This window comes from Dreissena polymorpha, chromosome 1 (assembly GCF_020536995.1).
Source record: "Dreissena polymorpha isolate Duluth1 chromosome 1, UMN_Dpol_1.0, whole genome shotgun sequence".
In the NCBI taxonomy this organism is placed as follows: Eukaryota; Metazoa; Mollusca; class Bivalvia; order Myida; family Dreissenidae; genus Dreissena; species Dreissena polymorpha.
This window is the reverse complement of record NC_068355.1, coordinates 58445704-58464024: the sequence shown is the minus strand read 5'-3', so window position 1 is coordinate 58464024 and position 18321 is coordinate 58445704. Positions and strand designations below refer to the sequence as shown.

General features: G+C 36.5%; 2 protein-coding genes across 2 annotated transcripts; one reads left to right on the top strand and one right to left on the bottom strand.

The window, feature by feature from the left end:
• Positions 1 to 949: 949 nt before the first annotated feature.
• On the bottom strand, positions 950 to 5166 carry LOC127882190 (28S ribosomal protein S21, mitochondrial-like). The gene is made up of 2 exons (XM_052430702.1): positions 5000 to 5166; positions 950 to 1350 (listed from the first exon to the last, which is right to left on the bottom strand). Exons 1-2 carry the CDS (start codon positions 5083 to 5085, stop codon positions 1173 to 1175), a joined length of 264 nt encoding a protein of 87 aa, XP_052286662.1. The 5' UTR covers positions 5086 to 5166; the 3' UTR covers positions 950 to 1172.
• On the top strand, positions 5128 to 17949 carry LOC127881985 (protein misato homolog 1-like). Its single transcript, XM_052430326.1, has 4 exons — positions 5128 to 5293; positions 6816 to 6970; positions 10176 to 10329; positions 15044 to 17949. The coding sequence occupies exons 1-4, from the start codon at positions 5239 to 5241 to the stop codon at positions 16423 to 16425; spliced, it is 1746 nt and encodes a 581-aa protein (XP_052286286.1). The 5' UTR covers positions 5128 to 5238; the 3' UTR covers positions 16426 to 17949.
• Positions 17950 to 18321: the final 372 nt, after the last annotated feature.

Below are 18321 nucleotides of genomic sequence, written 5' to 3'. Positions count from 1 at the left end.
CAGACCAGAACCACTTTTGAACTCAACCAACATATCATTAAGACAAACATTTTGACAAGGTTTCATAAAGATTGGACATGAAATGTGACTTCGACAGTGTTTCCAAGGTTTTTCTTTTTTTTTGACCTAGTGACCTATTTTTTTACCCGGCATAACCCAGTTTCTAACTCGACCGAGATATCATTGGGACAAAGCTTCTGACCAAGTTTCATGAAGATCGGAAAAGAAATGTGCCCTCTAGAAAATACACTGTATTATTATGAAAACATTAATAGTCAAAGGGGACTAACTACTGTAAACTACTTGCACTATTTTTCAGTATTTTCAGTTCACCAAGATAGTAATTGTTATGGTAAATATCATGCTCACTCTTTTATGGTGAACTGCAAGGGCTAAGGAACACTGATACTGCAAAAACTTATCAACGTTTACCTGTCTAAAGCACAAATTCCTGCAAAGTGTACCATTAAAACAAGAAATAATAGATTTTTATTTACTTGGTTATTCTTTCGTACGCTCTATCCACCACATTAGAAACTGTCGTAATGTTTGCGACTTAAAGTATCGCTATCAATTAGGTACACCCATCTTTTGCACATCGTGATATTTAATAAAGTCAATAACGATGTCGAACAGATGTTGAATATTTACACTGTTCCACATTTCAACACTAAAAATTTCAGAAAGAATAGTGTGTTGAAACATTGTCGTGTATTTTAAGTTGCATGCAAAGGATATAAATGTCCGTAGGCTGCCATTAAGGTAAATTTAATGTGTTTATGAAGTTTATTCATTGCTTTCCTTAATTGGTAATGAATAATGTCTATTTAGTAATGTGCACGGAATCTCTGTGCAGAACTGCGATTGTGTTTATGAAGGGTTGCATATGAACAATATGGGAGTACGTTTATATAGACTAAATACAACGGGTGAAAAATAACAAGCAAGATGACACGAATATTTTGTATGTAAGACAGTTCTGGCAACACATTTGAAAATCCACTTCTGGCTTCATTTGTCAATATGAATATTTACTGCATAAATGTTCATGAATTTGATTATAAATGCAACACTTCGAGAGAAGCTCAATCTTTAAAATCAAAGTTTATAGCAACAGTCAGCACTATCTTGGCCATGGATCCACACGATTCTTCCTCTAGCAACAGTCAGCACTATCTTGGCCATGGATCCACACGATTCTTCCTCATAAGAAACTGCAATTTCTTGTTCATCTCAGCATTGTATATTCTCTGACATCTATTGTATGCGAGATTCTTCCTTGTGTAGCATGGTTTTTCAAAAAAACGCCTTGCCCTTTCCTCTTGTATAACACCATCATTGTTCAAAACCCTGAAAAGAAAAAAACTCTGTTATTTAAATTGCCACAATCATGCCATTCAGTTAAGCTTGAAAGTTGATACAAGCGGCTGGGAACATAAACATTCAAACTTTAGAAAAATGTGTAATTCATGCATTTATTGTTAGCTTTTTCATTTCTTTCATACTTCAAACTTTAGTTTAGTAATTATCTCCGAAAAACGTGGGGATATTGTATTGGTGTGCGTCTGTCTGTCCGTCCGTCCGTCCGTCCTGGCCACCTGCTCCTCCTACACTATTAGCACTAGAACCTTGAAACTTACATACATAGTAGCTATGAACATATGTGCGACGGTGACAGTGACGGAATTTTTATCTGACCCCTGGGTCAAACGTTAAGGGGGGGAGGGGCCGGGTCAGAGATTTTCACTAATTTTTTAAATGTTATTTTACATTAACTTCTTCATTTCTGCACCCATTTACTTCAAATTGATACTGAGCCTCTCTTATGACAATAAGGTCAATCTCAACTATGCATGGCCTCATTACCAACCCTGGGGCGCCCCGGCCACATAGGCCACGCCCACCCAAAATTGCCTTTTACTATAATTTCTTCATTTCTACACCGATTCACTTCAAATTGATACTGAACCTCTCTTATGACAATATGGTCAATCTCAGCTATGCATGGCCCCATTACCAACCCTGGGGTGCCCAACCCACATAGGCCACACCCACCCAAAATTGCCTTTTACTACAATTTCTTCATTTCTACACCGATTCACTTCATTTGGTTTATGTGTGTTTAAGTGTGTCTTTTTGTTTCATAAGCGAGTCTTTTACAACAGAAGTGGGTCTTTTTATAAACAGAAGTGGGTTTAAGCGAGTTTAATCGACAAAATTGTCCATTTTTGGAATTTTTGCTTCGATGAAACAGCTCATTTTGGGAAAACATTGTGAATTTATCATGCTTAAATAAGTCAGCGGTTTAACAAATAAATTTGTTTTTATTTGTTATTTTTTCTTCTTTATATAAACACATGCAATATTGGGCATGATCAACATTTATTCAAGTACTGCAATTTTGTTTTTCAGTTACAGTTACACTCGGAGATAAGAACTGTACAGTCAAAAACTTAAAGCAGATATATTTTACCAAAACAAATACTGTTTAGTCACACAAGTTACAGCAAAAATTTTCTCTGCTTTCTGTTTTTGAAAGCATCACACAGCTCTCCCAATGTTTTGTCATTCAGATCTACACCTTCAATGCAGGTAAGCATCAGATGAGTAAGTTTGGTTTGTGTGAAGTTGCTGCGTAATGGGGAGCACAGCAGGTTAATGGTGCTCTGAATCCTCGCTCAACCACAGCAGTGCTTGCTGGTATGGTACACATCAGCTGGACATTTATAATCTAATAATCATAAGACACTTCTTTCTACAGATTTTGGCATATTTTGAAGTTGGTCATTAAATGCTTTATTTTGATAAATGTAAACATTGGATCTTAAAAGCTCCAGTGAAAAATAAAGAATAAAATTTTAAAAATTGAAAAAAATGTAGCTCGCACCGGGGCTCGAACCAGTGATCCCCGGAGTCCTCGAGTAAAAACGCATTAGCCCTCTCGGCTATTTTGCCGAGTGTTCATGCAGGATGTATTTTATACCTTATATAAGCAATCTTCGTAGTTTCGTAAATTTAAACAACAACAACAGAATTCTCCAAATTATTCAATCGTTTCGCGTCGCAACGCTTTATAATTTTTAGGTTTTTAAATCGTCAAAAGATGCATATAATGTATATATTAGACTAAGTTACATGTTTAGTAATACTATTTCCTCACAAATATGATAACTAAAACGAAAATTTGCGAATCTGAAACAACTTTTTTAAATTTTGTCAATTTACCAAACCGTGAAAAGATCCCTTTAAATTTGGATTTTTTTAAAAATTTCGTTTGGGATCGGGTCCGTTTGCTTTGGGAACGCCTCCGTTTTCCGGTGGCGCAGACAGTGCTGAAAAACCCTGGTACACCGATTTACTTCAAATTGATACTGAACATCTCTTATGACAATACGGTCAATCTCAACTATGTAAGGCCCAATTTCCAACCCTGGGGCGCCCTGCCCATAATAGGCCACACCCACCCAAAATTGTCATTTACTATAATTTCTTCATTTCTACACGGATTCACTTCTAATTGATACTGAACTTCTGTTATGACAATACGGTCAATCTCAACTATGTATGCAGTGCCCCAGATAATTATTTGGGAAAAAGGGTTTTCACCCATTGATTTTGAAAAATAGGGTGATTTCATTCTTTAAATAGGGTGAATGAGTTATGCATATTTTAAAATCATTGTTGGTTTACTTCTGTTGAATCTGCACACTTGCGTTGCTTCAATAGGACTGTAAACTATCATATTAATTAACTTTAATAAACTGATGTTTTATAACATTTTAAATACATTAAACTGCCTATAATATAAACTTCAAACTTAAAAAAAATCGATAACACGAATGATTCGGCACTTATTGGCTCTTGCTTTCTTTGTTCGAAAAAGTTAGCGACCGAGTGATATTTTGGCGCAACAATCGCCGACGTCTTTCGACCTCTCTTAGACATTTTTATTTCGCATTGTAATAGAAACTGAAAGTACAGACGTTTTGCAAATACATGCACAACGAGCGACGAAATAAGTCAGATTGAATACGCATGCATGTCATCGTAAATAATTTGGTCAGACGCTTTATTTAACTATGAAATCTAGTCCGCTCAGCTTTTGAATAACTTTGATTGTTTTCCTGCTTCGTCATCCAGTCGCTTCCCTAAAGAAAAGCGTCGCTGCATTACGCTAATAATTCCAAAGAGAAAAGGCATTTTGGATCGAAGCTATTGTATCGTACGCATCGAATTTGACGGATTTGCGTAAAAGTCAAATTGGTTGCGTTTTTTATACGCATTATATTGTATTTCTTTGCGTTTTTAAACATTTTTATAGGGTGAAAGACGCAGATACGCAGCTTATCTGGGGCACTGTGTATGGCCCCACTACCAACCCTGGGGCGCCCTGCCCATAATAAGCCACACCCACATAGGCCATGCCCACCCAAAATTGCCTTTAACTATAATTTCTTCATTTGTACACCGATTCACTTCAAATTGATACTGAACCTCTCATATGACAATACAGTTAATCTCAACTATGCATGGCCCCATTACCAACCCTGGGGCACCCCGCCCAAATAGGCCACGTCCACCCAAATTTGCTCTTTATTTCTACACCGATTTACTTCAAATTGATACTGAACATCTATTATTACAATGCGGTCAATCTCAACTATGTATGGCCCCTTTACCAACCCTGGGGCGCCCCGCCCATAATAGGCCACACCCACCCAAAATTGTATTTTACTATAATTTCTTCATTTCTACACCGATTCACTTCTAATTGATACTGAACTTTTCTTATGAAAAAACGGTCAATCTCAAATATGCATGGACCCATTACCAACCATAGGGCGCCCCTGGGTCAAACATGCGGCGTGGGGATACGCGTCGGCCTCTGTCGCGCCATTTCTAGTTTTATTTAGTGGTTTGTAACCTCGAAATGTCCTTGTAAATTAAAAGTTAACATTATCTGTCAAGCCTTACAAGTAATATTATAACTAAAACACACCTTTGTAATAAATTATACGACTTATCAAGATCGTTGTTCTTCACAAGCACCGTTCTGGTAACAAATTTTGCCGATTTAGCAAGCATTTTGAGAATTAATGTTTCACAGAGCGTCTAATTGACGCTGATTTGACAAGCGTTTGATAAACAGGCGGTGTTGAAATACAAATATGCACGAACACAGTGACCATGCAACAAATGTGATCTTCGACTGAATGCACGTATCGTATCGATTTAAAAATGTCTTTTAGAGAAATTGTGACACTTCAGGTCGGCCATTATTCAAACTTTGTTGGTAAGACACATGATTTATTTTTTGTTTGAATAATCAAGAGGTTCACGAAATTTGTTGATTAGACTTCAGACAACAGATCTATCTTGCAGAGTATTCCAGAGTTGGTCGATCAGACTCGATGTATAAATTAGCATATCTTTAAGTTCGGAATACTCTGCTTTTTCCATTGCAAAAACTTTACACATTTTCATGAACTGTTGACCAGTTTAAAACTGGATTAATATCATTATTCTGCCAGCACACCATACCAAGTAAGGCTTGATTGGTCATTGTCGACTCAGGTACTATTGTTAAAGAACCTCTTCTCGAACCTCACCTCTTTTCGAACCCTTCATTTGTTTAAATTTTATTTGCATGCGCCCACTTAGTCACCGATTTTTGTGTATAAGTAATTTGTTTACTACGACTGGTACGTAGCGGCAAATCAACAAAAATGCGTCAAAAACAGAATAAGTAGAATAATCATAAAACACATAAATATCATCGTATTTCTTTATGCTTTTACATGTACAAGGATTTTCCTTTAAACAAATTATAAAACATGGTCTAATTTTTGTTCTCAACTTTGCCTGACAATTTACACATTTTGGCTGCTGCAATAAGTCACGTGACTGGTCTAAACATGTGACTAATTTATTTTTAATGGTGTACACTGAAGGGTTCGAAAGCAGGTACTCGTTGTTTTGGCAGCATTGATAGTTTTACATGATATGGATGTGCTGGAAACTTGCAAAAATATGTTATCAAAAGAGGATTTACATAGCAGTTAAAGTTGCCAGCCATGTAGAAACAAGTTAGTTATCAAATAGAGTACTAATTAATATGTTTCACTATTTCCAATATTATATTTGAGTCAAATTGACGTGTCAAAAATTAAGAGGTTCGAAAGATGGTTCGTCCATGATACATACATGTACCCCAGGTACGGTAAATATACTAAATGGTACTGGAGAATTTTAACGCATTTTAAAAATGCTCAACTTCTATGTTGCTTCAGATGAAACCTTCATATTTGGTATGCATGCATATATGGAAAGGCCTAGTTGCAATAATTCAACTCTAAGCTTTATAGCCCAATGGGCTGCCAGAGCCGCCATAGCAAAAATTATCAAAGGCTCTGGGAGTCAGTTTATATGGACTAGGACAGGCCTTTCCATAAGCACACAAATTTTACCCCTTTGACCTTGAACTTAGGGTCCATGTTTCGGTTTCGAAATTTGCGTTTAGGTTTTGAAAAAATGCTCATTACTTCTATGTCGCTTCTGATGTAACCTTCATATTTGGTATTCATGTGTATGTGGACACGGCCTTGCCATATGTACACAAAATTGACCCCTTTGACGTTGACCTTGAACTTAGGGTACATGTTTATGTTTTGAAATCTGCGCTTAGGTTTCGGAAAATGGCCATAACTTCTATCAAAGCGTTTTTCGGGGGCATGTCATCCTATGGAGACAGCTCTTGTTGATATTGTTTAATAGTTGAAATGGCAGTTTCCGTATTAGAGTTATATAATCATCAGGTACCCACATGTGGAATGCTCAGGAGTCATCATTCAACTATGACCCTGCAAAAGCAAGTGAAAAAGAAATTTGTCACGATGTGTTGTATAGAGAGGGACAGAATCTGCAACGGGAAGTAACGTTCACCCCACGTCTTGTGTTGTTAGATTTGAAGGTAAGCTTCAAAGTCTTGCTGACACTGCTTCATATCCTTTAAAAATGTAGTGTTGTATTTTGTGACTCATATGAACAATATTTTAGCTTACCTACATACAAGCGCAACAGTGAGTTATATGGGGTTTGTGTGTTTTTGTGATCACATGTTGTCAGCGCATCTTTCAGGTCAACATTTACCTTGTGAAAAATCTAGAGGCCTCATTAATTTCATGTTTGTCTATCTTCATGAATCTTGGTCATAACATTTTTCCCAATTAAATAGAGTTTGAAACTGGTCATGTGGGTTCAAAAACTGGGTCAGTATTTCAGTTATAAGATAAGCTTGTTAACTCACTAGAATTCACTTTTTAGCTCACCTGATTGCTCAGGTGAGCTTTTGTGACCGATCTTTGTCCGTCTTCTGTCTGTCCGTCCGTCGTCCACATTTGTTTGTAAACACTCTAGAGGCCACATTTATTGTCCGATCTTCATGCAACTTGGTCAGAAGCTTTGTCCCAATGAAATCTAGGTCGAGTTCGAAACTGGGTCGTGCCGGGTCAAAAACTAGGTCACTAGGTGAAAAAAAAAGAAAAAACTTGTAAACACTGTAGAAGTCACATTTCGTGCCCAATCTTCATGTAACTTTGTCAAAATGTTTGTCTTAATGATATGTTAGAGGAGTTCAAATGTGGTTCCGGTCCTTTGAAAAACAGCAGGCAGGGCAGTTTTCCTTATTTGGCTATAAAGAAACCTTGTTAACACTCTAGAAGTCACAATTTTTGCCCAATCATCATAAAAGTTGGTCAAAACATTGGTTTTATTGATATCTCGGACGAGTTCGAAAATGATTCAGATCGGTGGAAAAACATGGCCGCCAGTGGATGGGGCATTTTTCTCTATATGTATATTGTGAAAACATGTGAACACTCTAGAAGTCACGTTTTTGGCCAAATTTTCATGAAATTTGGTCAGAACATTTGTTTCCTCAATATGAGAGTTGAATTCCAAAATGGTTCCGGTCAGTTGAATAACATTGTTGCAGGGCCTGGGGGCAGTTTTTAACCAGGTTTTCCGAAGGAAAAAACTGGTTATTAGATTGGCGAATGCGGGCGGGGCGGAACAAGCTTGTCCGGGCCATAACTTTGTCGTTCATTGTGAGATTTTAAAATCATTTGGCACATTTGTTAACCATCATTAGACGGTGTGTCGCGCGAAAAAATTACGTCCATATCTCCAAGGTCAAGGTCACACTTTGAGTTCAAAGGTAAAAAATAGCCATAAATGAGCTTGTCTGGGCTATAACTATGTCATTCATTATGAGATTTTAAAATCATTTGGCACATTTGTTCACCATCATGGGACGGTGTGTCGCACGAAAGAATCACGTCAATATCTCCAATGTCAAGGTCGCCACGACTAAAAATAGATTTATTTTAAAACAAACTTACAAAGGGGGTTAATTTTGTTTGTTCATTTCAAAAGTTCAGTTTGAGTATTCTCCCTTTATCAGATTTTTTTTCACAATGAAAACCTGGTTTTGTGACAATTTTGTCCCTTGTCTTATATTTATATAGTTAAAAAAGCTTGTGAACACTCTAGAAGTCACATTTTTTGCCCAATCATCATGAAACTTGGTGAAAAGATTGGTTTTATATATATCTCAGATGAGTTCGCAAATGGTCAAGATCGGTAAAAAAACATGGCTGCCAGGGGGGGGGGGCAGTTTTCCTTATGTGGCTAGAGAGAAACCTTGTGATCGAACACTATAGAAGTCACACTTAATCAGTACATTGGTTTTATTGATTTCTCGGACAAGTTGGAAAATGGCTCAGATCGGTGAAAAACACTTTTTAGCTCACCTGATTGCTCAGGTGAAGTTTTAGGATTTGTCTTTGTCCACCGTCTGCCTGTCCACATTTGGTTTGTAAACACTTAAGCATTCACATTTCTCAAGTATTCTTTATCAAAGTTGCTGAAAGATCTCAGTCAAGTTTGATAATGAGCAAAATCACATAATTATAAATGCCATAATTATTGCCCTTATATTGTCAAAATTTTCATAATATTATACAAAATCCTTGTAAACACTCTAGAGGTCACTATTTTATTTCAGATTTTATGAATCTTGGTCATAATATTTATGTTTGATTGAATGAACCGACTCCTCCCAGGTGAGCGAACTAGGGCCATCTTGGCCCTCTTGTTTTTCAAATCATCATGAAACTTGCTCAAGAACTTTGTCCCAATAATATCTTGGCATAGTTAAAAAATGTGTCTATTGAAATACATGGCTTCCTGGGGGCTTGGATTTTTTTTCATAGTAAATACTCTAGATGTAGCATAATTAAAGACATTTATTGCCCAATCTTCATGAAACTTACTTAGAACATTTGTTGGAATCATATCTTTTCTGAGTTCGCAATGATAAAAAATTGCCGCTTGGTAGAGGGACCTTGGAGTAATGTGAACATTTTAAGAAATTACTTTTTTTCCCAATCAAGACCTGGGAGCTAAATGTCACAAGGTCAAATAAGAGAAAATCATGTGAATACACTAGAAGCCACACTTATTGCTGAATCATATGAAACTTGTTCAGAACATTTAATTATAGGTCAAGGGAGTTCCAAACTGGATCAGGAGGGATATACAAATAAATTATAAGGTCAAATAAAAAACTCTTTAGACCATATTTATTGCCAAATTTTCATGAGACTTGTCAAGAATATTAGTCCAATTGATAACTCATCCAGTTCTAAACTGGATCAAATGAGTTTGAAAAAAAGTTAACTATGTCCAATTATTTATATTTTGGGGAAAATTTGTAACAATTATATCTGAGTTTGAAACCCAGTGGGATCAACATTTAAGGAAACGCTTGTGAACACTCTGGAGGACCCATTATTTGCTTAATCTTTATAAAACTTGCTCAGAACATTAGTCCTGATGATGTGTGGTCTGAGTTCAAAAATGTTTCTAAAACTACATCACTGGTTCAAATGATCAAATCAGTCCAGTTCTTTAAAGTCTCGGGTAAGCAACATAATAGATATATTGTGGTTAATTTTATTGTGTGTGGTAATACGAGATGCTTTATGTTATATTTGTGATCATTTTAAGAAGATGTCTTATCTAAAATCCTTTATGTAAAAAAAGATATATTGATGGTACTATATAAATATCACAGAGTAAACAAAATTACTTAACTTTGTTTTTCATCATTTCAGGGAAGTCTAAGAACTCTTCGACAACAGGGAGATCTTTACGACATGGGTATTGAAGAAGAAGTAAACTGGCCAGGGGACGTAACTATGCACAGTGAAGACCGGCCAGCAAGGAATGCCTTCTTAAAAAGTCTCCACAAAGAGGATAGTCGTATTGGTGAGTATGATCGGAGAAGATGATAATCAAAGAAACCAATTTGATTTTTAGCTCCACTGGCCAGAGGCCAGCGCTCCACTGGCCAGAGGCCAGCGGGGCTTATGTCATGGTCCTGTGTCCGTCGTGCGTGCGCGCGTGCGTCCGTCCATGTGTGGATTAACTTTTTCTTTAAACATCTTCTCCTAAAGTACTGGTCCAATTTTGATGAAATTTCTCAGAAATGTTCCTTGGGTGAACCTCTTTCAAATTTGTTCAAATTATGCCCCTGGGGTCAAATTTGACCCCGCCCCGGGGGTCACAAAATTGAAAATTTGCTTATATAAGGCCTATTTTGTGAAAACTTTCAAAATCTTCTCATCCATAACCATTGGCCCTAGGGTAATCAAATTGGGTATGTAGAGACATCTAATAGTCCTCTACCAAATTTCTTCAAATTATGCCCCTGGGGTCAAATTTGACCCTGCCCCAGAGGTCACAAAATTGAACATATGCTTATATGAAGCCTATTTTGTGCAAACTTTAAAAATCTTCTTGTCCATAACTGTAGGGCCTAGGGCTACCAAATTAGGTATGTAGTGACATCTAATAGTTCTCTACTTAGTTTGTTCAAATTATGCCCCTGGGGTCAAATTTGACCCTGACCCGGTGGTCACAAAAATGAACATATTCTTAATATATCCACGGCCCGCGAAATCTCTCCGCATTTTACACTGGTAGATTCTGCCTAAGCATTTTTAAAATGAGCGATATAATTTGCTGTCGTTTCCCAATCTTCCAACTAAAATCGGTTTCATAAAATGTGTTTGGTATTTCGTATGCAAATGGCACCGTTGTGAAGCGAAAATTAAGATTATTGAAATGACAAATATCAATCGAATTAACGACTGACATCATATAGTTTGATAGGAATAATGAAATGTGTATGTAAACGAAAAAGACTACATTTTAGATACAAGAAACACATATTTTGTTTAGAAATGTGCACAGTGAATTTGTGTCACGGAAACCAGTGTTTCTGTTTGCAAATTGGGAGTTCAGTCTACTCGCGAAGTAAAACAATTTAGAAGAGGATCTTTTGAACATGGAAATAGACAAACATGATTTGATTTATATAAAAGTGGATCTGTGTATAATCAGATTCTTATGCATATTCTGCTTTATTATGTTTGTCACGCTGTTCAGTTAATTGAAATCGCATTGAACTAAAGATGTGAAATGCAAGATATTGAAAGGTAAACAAATTATATAATATTAATTTAACTCGGTTTAATACATCATTAACAGTTACACTCAAGTGTGTTTGTTTATATTTAGTCCATTAACCTTGTTTGTATATAACATTTTATAAAAAAAATTGTATTGTTTTGTTTGTTTTCACCAAATGGTTAGTATTATTCTTTTATGTTAACATTCTCAAAATTCTAGTTTTATTATAGGCCCTATTTATCAAAAAAAATTTTTTTGAATGACATCATTTTATGATTTATAAACAGATTGCAAAAAATATTAGTTCAAGATAAACTTAAATTGTTACATTGAAATTAAGTGAGTTTAATATTCAGTAGCAAAAAAGTAAGGAGAATCTAACTTAAAAAAGATGTATCTATTAAAAGTATATTCTACCAATGCCGTGAACAATCCCCTTGTTTATAACATGACTGCCGCTAAGTCTATTACTAGCAACCTATCAGAGAATAGGTCAGATACCTTATTTCAATATATGGCAATCCTTGTATTTTTCAAAAACAAACATGACAGGTAACCAATGTCAGATGGAAAAAGTAAAGGAAAGATAGGTTAAGCTAATTGTTTGTCATGATATCTCTTTTAACTTCACGCCATATGCAAGTAGTGTTGCCATGATCGCAACATCTTGATGAATTATAATTCAATTGTTTGTCTCATAAACATTTACTTTGTTTAACAAACAACCTCTACAAAGTAATCATTACTACTGCCTTTCGGCACCTCATGAACCTGAAAAACTCGTAACTTTATGTTTCCTCAGGCAAATATCTTCTTTGTACAATAAACAATTTCTTCACCATTAACAATCCTGCTACACTCACTAATGCCTCAAGAATGAAGTAAAGTTCAGGTGATCTATGTCATTAGGTATTTTGCATATGTCATGAACTATATAAGAAACAGAAACTTTGAAACCAACAAACCCTTTTTGGAATTTTGGAAAAAGATTCATGATTGAATGAAGGAACTTTCATTAATCTTGTAGAACTTGCGTAGATTTGATCTTCAGCTTCTAAAAATATGTGAAATAGAAAGAACAACAATATCTTTTGGAGAGATAAATGTACCTACGTTATAAGCAAAGGACCTGTGCGACAATGCCCGGACTTCTTAGTCTGTTTAGTTAACACCGTAGTAACGTATTCCATATATAAAAATGCTCACCCTTCCAACTTTAAGCGCCCAGTGGGACGAGGGATAGAAAGAGAAAGTCACATGCTTAGTACATTTCAACCCATGTGCATTGCACGCTTTTTTCGCATAAAAAACAGTGGAGAGATACAGGGCCACCATGGCCCTCTTGTTGTTTACTCTTTTTAGTGGCAAAATTTGTCATCCAATCTTGAAGTATGGATCACATGTGTCCAAAAGCTAGGTCACCAGGTCATAATTTATAAAAACCTTGTTTCCACCTTAGGGAATAAAATTTATTATTGAGAATGTTATTAAGGCAAAATCTAGGGTGAGTATGAATCTGGGTGAGATCTTTTGAAAATCTAGTTAACTTGGTCAAAATTTAGAAAAAACTTGTGTTGCTCTATGCGCTATATTTATAACTCAATATGGATGAAACTTGGTGCAAATTTGATTCTTGACATTTCTAGGCTCTCTTTGAATCTGGGTCAAGTGAGTAAAAAACTTAGGGCTCAAGGTCAATCTTAGAAAAATCTTTGACCACTTTAGAGGCCATAATTAATTTTTTATGCCCCTGGATAGAATGATCGGGGTTATATTGTTTTTGGCCTGTCTGTCTGTCTGTCTGTCCATTTTTGAGTGGTGAAAGGTCAAGTTCATCCTTCAAGGTCAAAGGTTAAAAAAAATCAAAGTGGCGCAGTAGGGGGCATTGTGCCCCCAGATCGAATGATCGGGGTTTGTTGTTTTTGGCCTGTCCGTCCATCCGTCCGCCCGTCCGTCTGTCTGTCATTGTATGTGTCTGTCTGTCCCAAAACTTTAACCTTGGTCATAACTTTTGCAATATTGAAGCTAGCAACTTGATATTTAGCATGCATGTGTATCTCATGGAGCTGAACATTTTGAGTGGTGAAAGGTCAAAGTCATCCTTCAAGGTCAATGGTCAAATTTATGGCTTAAAAGCGGCGCAATAGGGGGCATTGTGTTTCTGACAAACACATCTCTTGTTGTCACCATCTTTAGATGAGGAGTTCCATTTGTACCCATCTCCCTCCCTAAAATCTCAAGGTAAAACTTAGTGGTTAAATGTCAATGTCGTCCATTAAACAGTTTGAAGATACCTGTCACATCCATACCTTCGACTATCTCATAAGAGGTTAAGGAGACACTAAGAGGTCCAAATCAAAGTTTGCAATTAAACAGCTTGAAATTTCCTGTTTTCACCATGTCTTTCATCATGCCATTTAATGATTAATTACCACAAATGTCGATAATGAGGAGCATTTAGTGTGCAACAAATGTCTCCCTGACACTAGGGTTAAGGTCACACGTAGAGGTCATAATCAAATATTACCATAGAACAACACTTAGAGGTCAGAATCAAATATTACCAATTTACCAGAAAACATCCTGAAATCTCCTGTTTCAGCCATAAGTTTGCCATATATCGATACATTTAAAATAGCTTGACACAAATGCTATTCATCATGAGAGGATGTGTGGCGTATACACACGTCTGACGTCTCCATACCTCAAACGTCAAAGTCAAACATCAAATTTGGCTTAAACACTTTTTATTCAGATTGTTTCTTTGTCATGCATGTTTCTTTGTCATGCATCATGCTATTTTAAGATAACTTACCTTGGCGACAGGTCATTTTATGTGTAAATCTTTATTCCCTTCCTCTGATGTCAGGGTCACACCTAAAGATCAAAGGTCAAATTTGCTATACAAATCTTTTCCTGAGTTTTACTTTTAATTCATCATTTTAAATTTAAGACAGCTTACCACTCATGACTATCATAAGGAGACTGAGTGTAGCCTGCATCACCCCATTACCTCAAAAGTCAAGGTCACACTTAGAGATCAAATGTCACATTTTGGCATAAACAGCTTGTGTTCCACAAATGTGAAGTTTTTTATACAAAAGTGGAATGTGGGAAATCTGTGCTTTGATGATGCATTTCTTGTTCATTCATATTATCATATTGTTCTCTTACTAAGTTTGTACCTTCTACAAGGTCAAGTCTTTAACAATTATTGGTGTCAGTGAACTTAAGGGTCATCATGGCTCTCTTGTTTTTTCACCGTTGTAGCAGGGTTTTAGTTATGTGGTATTGTGTATTAAATTTTTATGAGAAATTAAAAAACAGATTTTGTATTGAAAACAGAATTTCTACTGTATTGTAAATGATTAAAAAAAGTATTAACATCTTTTATAACTTATTTCTCTCAAGATTTAGAGTATTTTGATTCATACAGTGTTAAAGTTAAGTAGAAAATAACATTAAGACAAATCAATGCATTTATGCTGTACTCATTTCATGTCCAAAGATGATGATGACAATCATGATGAGGATGATGACTGCATCAGTAAAGACAATGGCAAAACATCCAAGAAAAAGAAGAAAATGGCTCATTGCAAAGAATCCGATACAGACCGTATGCAGCAGGACAAGACGCATTCATTTGACGAGCAGGTGAAAGTCTGGTCAGATTTCCTGGGTGCTAGATTTCACCCAAAAACCATTCAAGTTGTCCAGGAATTTCGCCACCAGGAGGAGTATTCACCCTTTGACATCTATCCGCTAGGTGAAGAAGTCATGCGTAATTACGAGACAACTTGTGAATGGGAGGATCGTGTTCATTACTTCACCGAGGAATGTGATAACTTGCAAGGATTTCACCTGCTGGCTGATACCCACAATGGCTTTGGTGGCATCATGTCAGGCATGCTTAAGTATCTGGAGGACGAGTTCCCGGGAAAAGGAGTGCTTGCGTTTGGTTTGACTCCCGCTGACGCGAGTGATGACACAGCACAAGCCAGAGCTACAAGAATTATTAACTCTGCCCTGGCATATGACACAGCATGCCGCCATAGCTCACTTTTTGTGCCGGCTTCTGTTGCAAAGGGACTTTGGCGTTTGTTAGAGCCACCAAGAAAGTATCCATATTTAGATTTTAACTCCTCGCCCTTCCATACCAGTGCCATTCTCGCTGCAGCTATAGATACCATGACTCTTCCATATCGACTTTATGACGGTGCCATCAATATCACGGACATAACTCACTCGTTCAATGCACAAGGAAGAAAGATGGCCTCTTTAAGTGCAAATTTCCCACTTGGGTTGTACCAAGATGAAAGCTTAGTAGACTTTCTTACGCCGTATGTAGCAGAGATGAATGTATACCCATGGCAGCCATTGACACCTCACATAACCAATCAAAATGCACCTTTTATTCAGAGTGCAGTTTCTCGTGGTGCCATGTTTAATGGGGCTCAGACAAAAACTGATTCACAAAAACTTCCCCAATGCTTCACCAATGTGAAAAGTACTGAAGAAACTATAAGAAACTTTTTATTCGAAAAATCTCGGGGTTCCCCATTTTCTTTGCAATGTTTAAAAACATCTATCAGTACTAAAATGCCGTTCCCCCAGATTTTTTCAAAGGCCATCAGTAAAACAGGTTATGTATCAACATCTGACCGGCCTGATGGAGTCAGTGTGGAGACGGCACCTGTGATAACTTCTCTACAGTGTGCCCCGGATCTGTGTGACCTGATTGGTCAGTTGACGAGTTCAGCCAGTAAAATGAACATAAAGAAACACCATCGTTATTTGTCAGCTGGTCTGGAAGAAGACGACTTTACAGATGTATTGGACAACCTGAATGCAGTGGCTAACTGTTACCATATGTATCGCGAGGCTATGTAGTGCTTTCATTAGGTTTAGAAGTAAACATATTGCTTCTTAGAGATCATAGTGTTTTGCAGAATCTGCTTATTGGTGGGTTTCTAATGTATTTCTTAGAAATTATCATAGGATTAGACCTTAAAAATTCCTTGTTTTTATTCTTATTTGCCATCTTTTATTTGCTGTATACAAAATTTAAGAGAAACACTTACTGCTTGATGGATTTTAATTTTATTTGATTGAAATGGTCACTATGTCATTCTTTCAGAGCAAAGTGGACTGGACTTGTTTGTGGTTCACAATTAAATTGTGTGAAAGAAATAAGTTTACATTTTCCTACCCCTTTTTGAAATCTTTTCTCTTTGGTCTTGTTACTAACAGGTTAAAATCATTATTTGACAAGTTATAAATCAATCCACAGTGTAAATAATAAATAAGTGATGTAAGTAATTATCCCAGCCACAGACATTTGACATATGCCTTTTCCATGAACACATAATCAAACATGTGACATATGCCTTTACATGAACACACAATCAGAGTTATGGCCCTTTGTATCTTAAAAAAATACTTTTTTGAGTGTCAAATATAACACTTTTGTGTCCAGAAGCATATTGGCGGGGGATATCAATTCAACGAATTTGCTTGTTTTCATTTATTTTGTACATGTATTTGTAGATGTTCGTAAAAAGCCTTGGAACTGCTTTGGTTTGAATGTTAATCATTTTTATATGCCAGTTTTCAAAACAGGACGTATTATAAGATCACTGTTGGCGGGCAGGCGGCGGTGGCCACAGCAGTGTCCGCTCTCTATATGAAGTAGTTTTCATCTGATCTTCACCAAACTTGGTCAGAAGTTGTATCTAGACAATATCTAGGTGAAGTTCGAATATGGGTCATGCTGGGTCAAAAACTAGGTCACGGGGTCACTTAGTGCATTTTAAGGATTTAGCATGGTGTCAGCTGTCTAATTGAAGTAGTTTTCATCCGATCTTCACCAAACTTGGTCAGAAGTTTTATCTAGACAATATCTAGGTCAAGTTTGAATATGGGTCATGCCAGGTCAAAAAATAGGTCACGGGGTCTTTTAGTGCATTTCAAGAATTAAGCATGGTGTCCACTCTATAATTTAAGTTCTTTTCATCCGATCTTCACCAAATTTGGTCAGAAGTATTGTCTAAATGATATCTAGGTCAAGTTTAAATATGGGTCATGCCGGGTCAAAAACTAGGTCATGAGGTCACTTAGTGCATTTCAAGCATTTAGCATGGTGTCCACTCTCTAATTGAAGTAGTTTTCATCCAATCTTTACCAAATTTGGTCAGAAGTTGTGTCTAGATGATATGTAGGTCAAGTTCAAATATGGGTCATGGTTAAGTTATCAAGTTGTCCAAAACCTTCAAACGGGCGTATCTTGTGACAGTTTGGCATTCTTGTTTTAATTTCATTATTGAAGTTATAACCTCTGTAGTACAAACAAGCTTTTATTTTATGTGTTGCTATTATTTGAATTCACAGACATGGCAGATTAAATTAATCTAGTTATATTGTAATATTTTACTTTTCCTTTATGTGCTAAACTATTATTTATACTATCGCATTGCATATCAAAGAAAGTGACAGTATTTTAGTAATCAATCAACTTGGATTTACCATGTAACAGACATGATTTTCTATGCAGTAATATACAAAACATAATTTTATACAGACGACGTTTAACACGTGCCTAGAACTGTAACAAGCCTAGGCATAAAAAAAGATCTGATTATTGATAGATCTTTGGCATAAGTAAACACGTCACATTTAATTGCTTTAATGGAGCTGAATGGGTTAAGTTCCCAACTGGGTCTACTTCCCCGTACCCCGGGTACTTTGAAGTATACTTCACCCTGCACTGATTTTCAAATGATACTTTTG